Here is a 9,942-nt window from a genome sequence, read left to right on the forward strand (position 1 = left end):
TAATATACAATGATGCAGAAAAATAAGACAACTTCATGAGAAATAGTACTTAACATGAGTGATATATAACCTTCACCATTTCACTGAACAATATAATAACTGAAAATTATCAGTATAGACTCTTCTGGTCATATATTGTATAAAGTAAGGATGTTTTTACCTGCTGGGCCTCTCCAGGCTTCTGTCTATGGAGGACTGATATATGGAAGCCTGTTAAGACAGAATAATAGCTTCATGAAAATTACAGTAACAGACTTTGTCTAGCAGCATTAAACTATTTTGAAAGGATATTATAACTATTGAGATTGGGAGTACCATTTATTATAATTAGAAAAATATCTTCCCAAAGAGGAAGAAATTAGGCAACCTGACTTCCATTTATCTACTTTCTCTGATGTACTGTCTTTTTTTGTTATTGTTGTGCAGTACTGGGGATTGAACTCAGGACCCTGCGCTTGCCAGGCAAGCATTTATTCTACTGAGCTATCTCCCCTGCCCTATGATGTACTGTCTTGCATTACTCTGGGTAACTTAAATTATCAACAAGGGCCTGGGGAAATGGCTCAGTAGAATAAGTGCTTCCCTGGCAAGCACAAGGGACTGAGTTCAATCCCTGGTTAAAATTATCTACAACCCAAGCATTAAATTTATGGGGAGATAATAAAAATTAGTAATGTTTCTCAGGGACGAAAAATCAAATAAGGAGCTGACCTCCACAGTGTTAACTTGTGAACCTTGGCTACTGACAAACTGTAAGAAACTTCTTATTTTAAGGAAGGGTTTTAAAAGAATATTTGCAGCCACAGGTCAATCCTTATAAACCATAACTCTTCATGATTTTCTTTTGACATTGCCAAGTGTTATCTTTAAAATATAACATGTAAGCAGAACTTAAGATACATTATCTTTGTCAACATAAGGATAAAATTTTAATAAACCCACAGAATTTCATTTGGAAACAAACTACTTAAGATTTCAATCATGTGTAGATTTATAAATTCCAAATACTGTGAGTTTAGGATTAGTTTAAAGTGAATGACTTAAAGAATAGAATTATAACTCTTAAAAAGTGTATATTAAGCGTTTTCCTTTAGTCTGAACAGTATACTTTAAAACTAAAGCAGAAAGAAAAGACAGGGAGCTTTAATTCTTCGTGTCCATTGACTGGGACAAATACTACATAATCTAAAAGGCAGGAGAGGATCAGTGTTGAACTGCTGACTATTAGAGGTGCAGTGCGGGATAACAGTGGCAGCGACACGACGTGAGCATGCACAGGAAATGTATGATGGCTTAGATATGGCTGCGGTCGCCACTGATGCTCAATTCATCGTCCTAGATAAGCTTCAGTTTGACTGAAAACTGAAGGACTAGTTTGAGAATAATTGTTTGCATGGAAGTTTAAAAATGTCAGCCATAAAAGCAGTATTTTCTATTAATTGATAAATTGTTAGCAATTAACTAAGAAAAGCATTGGTGCGCAACTTTGCAATTCTTTAGGTAGATCAATTTGACATGTCTCCTATGCAGAGGTCTAAAGTCACTTCTAGTAACTTAATATTTTCACTTAATTCTATTTTACTTACTAAGAATGGAATATTATCCAGCAACAGACAAAGACTTATCTCAGCATGAGAATGTCGCAATTCCTTTTAGACTAAATACATAGAATCCTAGGTTCTCAATAATATAAAATTAGAAAAATTACAATTTGTTATTCTCATAACCTTATATGGTTATTTTAAATTGAGCTCTTACTTGGATACCAGAAAGATAGAAAAACACTAAAGAAGATTGCAAACAGTAAAAATCCAATCAACCAACCAACCAACCAAACAAACAAACAAATCAAAAAACCCCACCCTCCAACAGGTTACAATTTAGAAACTGTTCTATATATTTGCAGAAGAGCAGTACTAAGAGTCTCAGAGCATTGCTGTCTGTGTGGGTCATGGATTTCTTGGGGCACCCTAACAATAAGGGACACACCCTACTCACAGAAAGAGACAAATTCAGAATAGCCTTAGAACATTCCAGAGATTAGAAATTTTGAACTGCCAGATTATGATGAGCCTAAACAATATTGTAATATGAAATGAAACAGTATAAGAACTGAATATTAATTGCATTTTAAAGTTAGTTCAAGAAACTATGATTATTCTTTCTAGTACTGGTTTTCACATCCAAAATAAGATAAAGCCAATTTTTGAACATATATATATATATATATATATATATGGAAGATTAGTGTTAACAGTAAAATGTATAGAGATAACTAAGAAAAAAAGAGGTCCAATATTTATAAGAATAATATCCATTTTGAAATGGAATTGTTCCCAGAAATTTCAAATAAGCTCTAACAACTCATCTTACCTATCGAGATACCATAAGTAATTACACATCACTATTATTTCAACATGCCTACTAGATTATTAGAATAAGGCATGGAAAGTAAATCACTTTTTGTTAAGTAATCATGTGATTAAACTTTGCTTCAAAATTCTGAACTATTCTTCATTAATACCAGTTTCTCATTTATATTTATGGACTAAAAAGTAGCTTTTGATGATATATGATATATACTTGATAAATAGTTACTAAGATAATGCCTAATCAATTACACTCTTATCAGAAATGTTATAAAATGGTTACTAAAGCCAGAATCCTGATACTTTTTGGAGTGTCTTCATATACTCTGAAAAACCATGATCTTAAAACACTAACATAATTAATGTGCTATTAAATCATGCTATACCCTTCCCAATCCCGAGAGATAATGGGAGATAGTTTACTAGCAAAGTGCTTTTTTAAGGGGCCAGGGAGGTGGCTCAGTAGAATAAGAGCTTGCTTGGCAAGTGCAAGGACCTGAGTTCAATCCCCAGTTCCACCAAAAAACAACAACAACAACAAACAAACAAAAACAAGCAAACAAAAAAACCAAAAACCTGGCAAAGTGCTTTTTTATGCAATTTATTTTTACCACTACCATGATATTACAGAATGCACAGAATTAGGTTTCTTTTGTTTTTGTGCCCAATAATGTGTAATGCTAATTATCAGAACTCATTTCACATTAGTTGAATAGTTAACAAAAAAGTATTAAGCGATTAATTTGTGAAAGGTTTGAGCACTAATCACATCTCTTTGAAGTGGTAAAAAGTGTACATAAAGAAAACAGTGCTGAAGTGAAAGTAAGAGATTATTGTTTTACTTTTTTTGGTTACCACCTTAATAGATGATTTTGAACATATTTCTTAACATTGTTACTCTACTTTCCTCAACTGGAAGATGAATGAGTTGGGTATAGTGCTTTCTGGAGTTCAAGTATTCAGTGAGGCATGATTTTAAAAAGATCCTAAAGGCATCTAACCAAAATATCTGACCAAATTTTATTTCAAAATACCTCTTTGGGTTGTTCACAAGTTGAAATAATAATATTTCTTTATATATGAAGGTAATATAATGAATGGCATATATATGGCTTATTTTATTTAATTTTGTTCACAGTACATGCCTAGTTTCAAACATAAGTCTTGGGAACAAATTCTGTATCTCACAATGTTAAATGACTGAATTTTATATTTTAAAATGTTATTCCATTTAACTTTTTATTTGGTATGTAACTGTTTTATTCACTTACCTTTTGTAACACACATTTTAATGCTTATTACCTGGGAAATAATTAGAAATTAGCAAAAGCTCTAACATCTTGGGTGTTTCCTTTTGACACTCTCCCTGCAATTGCAGCAATCATCAGTACGTGTCAGTAGTACATACCGAGGCCTATGCTTTTTATTAGTTTTGTCTTTGTAGTTTCACTTATTTAATTGGAACATTTTAGTATATGCAAGTTCTTCATTAAGAGCTGTATTAAGACCACAAAGCAAGATCTGTGCAAAAATCATCTTGTTTCATTTGCTTTCATCCTAGTTGCTCCTAAGAGCACTCTCTCACCAGAGGCCTCTGTATGGGTGATCGTTGGCAAAGTAGCGCCAGTTTTGCTTGCATCTTGCAATGAGTTGCTTATTTGCTTTCTACAATAAACTTTTCTGTTTTTCTTTGCAGGGAACAAGGTTAAAAGAGATTGAATTTAGGATTACATTTGCATCTTTCATGATCTTTTAACATAATTCAAATTTACATTGTGTGGCATAAACATTTCACCCAGGTGATTATCAAAGTTTTTTAAATTTAATTTTTTTTTTTTTATGAAACTGGGGATTGAACTCAGGCCCTTGCACTTGCCAGGCAAGCACTTATTCTCCTGAACTATCTCCCTGGTCTTCAAAACATTCTTAACTAGTGATTTCAAGAGACTTTCATCTCATATGACAAACACGATATGTTTATGGATTACAGATTTACTAATGTCTGTCGAGGACTTGGTATTGGGGAGCTGCAACACACATGTCAGGTATTTTTCAGGTCTATTTTTGTCTAATCTAAAAATTACAAGTATTAAAAAAAGGAAAATAAAAATAAATTTTATGAATATGTGGAATATAAGCATCTGATTATCTAAGAACCCATACCTTTATTCTATGTCTCTCATCATGATAAAAACAAATCTTTGAAAGACCTAATAGCATTTTACTCAAGCCTAATAAAAACAGAGAGGTCATATAAGCTCTAAGACCAATATTTTTCATATGTAAGCTTTATGTTGCAGAATACTAAAGCTACAATGATCTTTAGGTTTGTTGTGTTACTAGAGACTGAATATAGGGATTGCAGTCCTGCATCCCCAACTCTTTTTGGTTTTCTATTTTGATACAAAGTCTTGGTAAGTTTCCCAGGTTGGCCTTGAACTTGTGATCATCCTGCTTTGGCCTCCAGGCCTCCAGGGTATCTGGGATAACAGGTGTGTGTCATCATGACAGTCCTTCTCTGAGTAGTTTAACTGAAGGAGGTTATAGCTGGAATCATTCCTGACTTGGAGTTCGGAAATAAACCACAACTTTGTCATAAATGATGTCTAGGCAAAGACACTGGATAATACAATACAATGATATGAAGCTTGATTTCCAGAATCAGCTCAGCAACCATAGCGAATTGTATGGCACAGTTGTGCTGATTAACAGTAGCACCTTGCAAGATAGAATCCGAAAAATGAGAATAATTTGTTTTTACCTCATTGGAAACACCAGAAGAATGATCTTGAACATAGTCCAGAGCCTTTTTAGGAGGCTGGGTGTAGATGCACCACATAAGCAGAGTGTAGAGATGGAATGGAGGAGAATCAATGGCAGCAAGGAATGAACATGTGGAAAAGGTGACAACAGTTTAATAGTTAGAAACCAAGTGCTGACAGCATCAGATACACATAAAGAGTGACATGAATGGAGCAAAATGGGGTAGCCTAGGAGAAAGAGTGCAATGTTGTAAATATTCTCAAGCACCGGGCAAAAATTGCTAGTGTTCAATTAGTGTATTTATAAACTCAGTTCTCAAATCAAAATTAGCTCTCCTAGTCTTTGGCCACAAAGATAAGAAAGGCCTATTAAAGACACGTTAAAGGAGCAAGTGGATAGCATGCTGGGGAGTTTCCACTGTGCGGATGAAATGATCATAGAAAATGCTGACAATTTAGACTCATTTCTGAAAGTGGTACAGGTCCTGTAAACTGTCTGATCAATAAAAGCAGTACATATGAAAAAGGCTAGAGAATCTTTTCCCTCTGAAGTAAAATACATTTATTCTAATACTAGGAACAAATTAGAAAAAAAATGGAGAAAAGATTTTTCCTGTTAGGTAATAGAATTGCTAGAAAAATTATTTGGTTTATATTCATTTACAGTCACATTTGACTAAGTTCAATAAAATATAATGACTCTAAACAGTTCTCCTTAAAAAAATTCTCCTTTGCATTTAAATGGACAAAAGGGACTTCCAAAACCACCTGCTATATAGTGGGTATTTAGTGTACAAGTATCTAAATCCAGATATGATATAGTAAAAGAAAGATCATGCTCTTTGGTATCCAATAAAAACTGTTGTGTTATGTGATTGGTATGTAATATGAGTTTAAAATTCATAAAGCATGCTATTGACATACATCCAAGACATTAGTGTTGGTAGCGACAATTCCTAAATAAAACTCAAATTATTAAAGGAGGCTGTTACTTGAAGCTTGAGTTAACTCTTTAGTCTCATTAATTTCCATAAAGCCCAACGGGGGCTTCCTCTGCTGGGGTTTTGGGGATCAGACATACGGTGGCAGATTCAAAATCAAATCAAGGCCACATCCACATGGTTTCTTAATGTCTTCCTTTCTTTACATTCCTACTGGTGATAGTCTGGAAGCATATTACACCATATCGTTGTAGAAACTGCCCACAGAGGTTTTTTTTTTTTTTTTTGACAGGCCTGAGCTTAACTTCTGACTGCCTTTTTGTGTTTTGGGCAGATTTTTGGATTTCTTCTTATCAGAGGGGTCTCAGAAGGAATCATAGCATTAATGAATACAGAACCTGGCACTCTCCAGGGGCTTGATGATTTCTCTGCAAATGAGAGCTATAAGAATAATTATTACTGTAAGTGCCAAGATGGCTCTCCTTTGAACTTGACCAAAATAAACTGTAAACAAATACAAATCATCTATTAAGCTAAACAGCTGCCCAAATATTTCAGAGTAGAAACTACCTCAACATATCCAATTTGTAATTAATTCTATATAAAGCAATCCTAATGCATGATTTGGAAATAAAAGCCATATAGAAATGTCCAAGCACATTAGAAGCATTCGGTATGGGGGTGAAAGTGGCCAAGCCATAGCGCACTATGCGTCATGCATTCAGCTTTGGTTCTCTCCTCTGATCACAATAGTTCTATTTTATAAATCAAACAACATTCTCCTATTTGTTTTATAGTAATAGTCTAGCCTCACTTACCGGACGTCCAAACTCCAGTTCTGAAAAGAATTTATACCAGGGCTCATTTTCTAAATCTATGTCATCTGGATTTATGCGATCAGTCTAGAGCAGACGTGAAGGAAAAGGGAAGGAAAAGGCACACTGAGCGAAGTGAGGGAAACAGCTGTGCGGCATGAAACGCGCGCATCCACTCGCGGACATGCGTGACTCATCCAACCTCAGCAAGAAAGAACGGAGGAGGTAAAGTAAAACGCGGACCAGGAGGATAAGCAGCTGAGCGTCAGTGGCAACGCTTGATCCCTCCTTCCTTCCTCTGTCCACCACTTCTAGTGCTCTCCCTAATGCGTGGGAACCTCCCGGCGGCAGGGACAGGGGCGTCCACAGCAGGGCACAGTCGGTAAAATAGGTTCAACTGAGGCGCGGGGCGGGGCCCTAGCTGGGGCGTCGCTCCATCGTCCCTGTCCTCAGGGTGGAGGACCCTCGTAGTCCCAGCGCTTGGGTCAGCAGCTGCAGACCAAGGCTGGGGTGCCGGCGCCTGGCGGGCTGGGGCAGGGCTGGGGCCGGGATACCCTGGCAAGGCGGAGGCCGGGGAGCGGGCGTGGGCGTCGAGGCTGGCGCAGGGCGGCGCCCTTGGCCAGCCTCCTCTGCGCCGCCTTAGCCTCCGGGGAAGTAGGGCGACCCGAGCTTCCCGACAGGCGACCGACGAGTTGAAGGCAGGAGCTCACCCGGACGGGAGAGGCAGCCGGGGCGCCCGGGCGCGCGGCGGGGACGCCACTCCGGGGCGGAGGGCAGGGAGCACGCGCGGCTTCTGCGTGGGGCGCGGAGGAGACAGGCTTCGGGCCCGCGGGCGTCGGAACGGGCGTCGGAGTTGTTGGGAGAGGGGGCTGTAAGAAAGAGGGGTGAAGCAGACACGCGTTCATTAAGTAGGGGTGTTTGACGGAACCCCGGGGGCTGGGCCAGCAGTGCACCCCTCACGAAAGGGGCTGTTTGCATCCCTGCAAGTGTGTGAAGGTCGGGGGCTGGGGGTGAAGACTGACCGCGTTTTATAAGACGCCCCCAGGTTCTCCTTGCTCCTGCCTCCTTGGAGGAGAGGGCCGGCTGGGGAGAGGCAGGCTTGCACAGTGGGTGCTGTTGTCTGCAGGGGCAGGAGGGGCAGCGGGGGTGAAATCCCACCTGGGTTTCCTTGACGTTCTCATTTAGAGAACAAGCTAGTTTTTATGATCGACTTGCTCCACTCTAGTGGTTTCTGAGCATTGTATTTAAGATGGAAAAACTAGCAGTGTTAAACAATTTGAAAAAAGTCATAAAACTGCATTGTAGTAAACAGACCCAGAGTGTTTGCTTAGCCCACGGATTTCACCTTGATGTTTCAGAGAATCCATGTCTGTCTAGGTGAACTTGGGCCAGTATTAAAACTGGGTATTTCTAGGACTACATGGGTAATAAATTTACTTCTTTATCGTTATCTAATGACACTAATGAACTGTGTGGTACAATCGGACAGTACAGAATATTAAATCTGAAAAAATTCTAAAAATTATTTGGTTCCCTACAATCCAGAAGTGCTGCGATACCTAGGACTTAGCCCAGGAAATCTCCTAAAAGCACTCACTGCTTCAGAGTAGATTTCTTACAGTCCGTATGGGACCTCAAGGACATCCACCACGAGTAGTTACTACTTAGTTCTGGGAAAATGCTCTATTACTCTGGTACTGTTGGGAGCTTTGAACAGTCCATATTCCCATAAAAGCCACTATCTTGATGTGTTTGTCCTAGCGTTTTTATCAACTTGTTGCATTTATACAAGTTTTGTTGAGAATGTCATTAACAGTAAATAATAAATGCCATTAACATTAAATATAATTAAATAATATTACTATTGGTGCACATTTCAGAAATAATGATGAAATAAATGAAATCATTCAAGTTATACCTAACTTGTCTTTAGTGATGTGGTTTTGTTTCAACGTTTTAAACTAAAAGGCTGTGACAGTAGCTATGCACAATGATATAAAAGTTTGAAAGATCATAATAAAATAGTGAAAGGCCTATGTTGTCTAATATATGTAGTAATTACAGTTATGAGGGCTGAGGAGGGGGGAAATATATATATATATATATATATATGTTATATATATATATGTTACTGTGTGTTTACACTGGCAATTATGTGTGATGAGCTGTCAAGCAATAAAAACATTATGAGAAGGTATTTGCACAGTGCCTATGATGGTATTTCACAGCTGGAATCTGGACAAACACAGTACAGCAACAGCACACATAAAGGATCACAATGTTCTGGGATTAACAGCATTTGGGTTTTCCTTCATTTGAATATTATTTGCTGTGTTGTTGTAATACTATTTTTATAATATGTAAAAATCAAAGCAAATATTGCATTATGTGTGGGAAAATGCTACAGAAATATTGAAATATTTCCCACTTTGTCAATATTATTATTGGTGCACATTTCAGAAATAATGATGAAATAAATGAAATCATTCTACTAACCGACTTGCTACATTATGCTTAAAATTTGTTTCCGTTATTGAATTCAGAAGTATTAAGAGTTTACTATTACTAGGATGGAGGAAGAGGGGCTGGGGAGATAGCTCAGTAGAATAGGTGCTTGCCTAGCAAGCGCAAGGTCCTGAGTTCAATCTCCAGTACCAAAACAAAACTAGGAGGGCGAAGGAAAGTGAAAGGGGAATAATGGGATTAAAAATAACCAATGTATGTAAAAGAGAGATTTTTGAGTAGCTTTATTCTGTTTAGAGAGGCGAAGTTTTTCTTCCACAAGAAACTAAACTCTTACTCTTTCAAAGTTCATAGTTCCTAGTAATACGCAGTTAGTAATTATTGACTTTTGATTTTGTTACCATTGCTTTCAAGGATAATATTTTGTTTTGATAAGAAGAGATAAAAACGTCTTTTAAGGGTAACAAGTTTGTTAAGAAACATTTTGACAGCAGAGGGCAGCAAATTTACTAAACAAGTGTATCTATTAGCCTTTATGGTTTCACTTCGACTTCTGCCTTAAGAAAATAAGTAACAGATCAACTAAGTTCTG

At 37.5% G+C, this 9,942-nt stretch overlaps 1 protein-coding gene across 16 annotated transcripts in view; it reads right to left on the minus strand.

Moving 5' to 3' along the window:
- The window catches only part of Sorbs2 (sorbin and SH3 domain containing 2), a 169,882-nt gene that overhangs the window by 55,676 nt on the left and 104,264 nt on the right, over nucleotides 1–9,942 (minus strand). For 12 of the 16 annotated variants that reach the window (XM_023699620.1, XM_023699621.1, XM_023699623.1 and 9 more), the window contains 4 exons: nucleotides 7,598–7,756; nucleotides 6,891–6,974; nucleotides 5,131–5,187; nucleotides 161–210 (listed from right to left, as the gene is read on the minus strand). In XM_023699620.1, coding sequence (XP_023555388.1) covers nucleotides 161–210; nucleotides 5,131–5,187; nucleotides 6,891–6,974; nucleotides 7,598–7,756 — 350 coding nt within the window. The remainder of the gene's footprint in view (nucleotides 1–160; nucleotides 211–5,130; nucleotides 5,188–6,890; nucleotides 6,975–7,597; nucleotides 7,757–9,942) is intronic. The other 4 variants (XM_023699617.1, XM_023699626.1, XM_023699627.1 and 1 more) reach the window with 1 other exon arrangement.

The sequence above is a fragment of the Octodon degus genome, unplaced genomic scaffold (assembly GCF_000260255.1).
Source record: "Octodon degus isolate 3935 unplaced genomic scaffold, OctDeg1.0 scaffold00114, whole genome shotgun sequence".
Lineage (NCBI taxonomy): Eukaryota > Metazoa > Chordata > Mammalia > Rodentia > Octodontidae > Octodon > Octodon degus.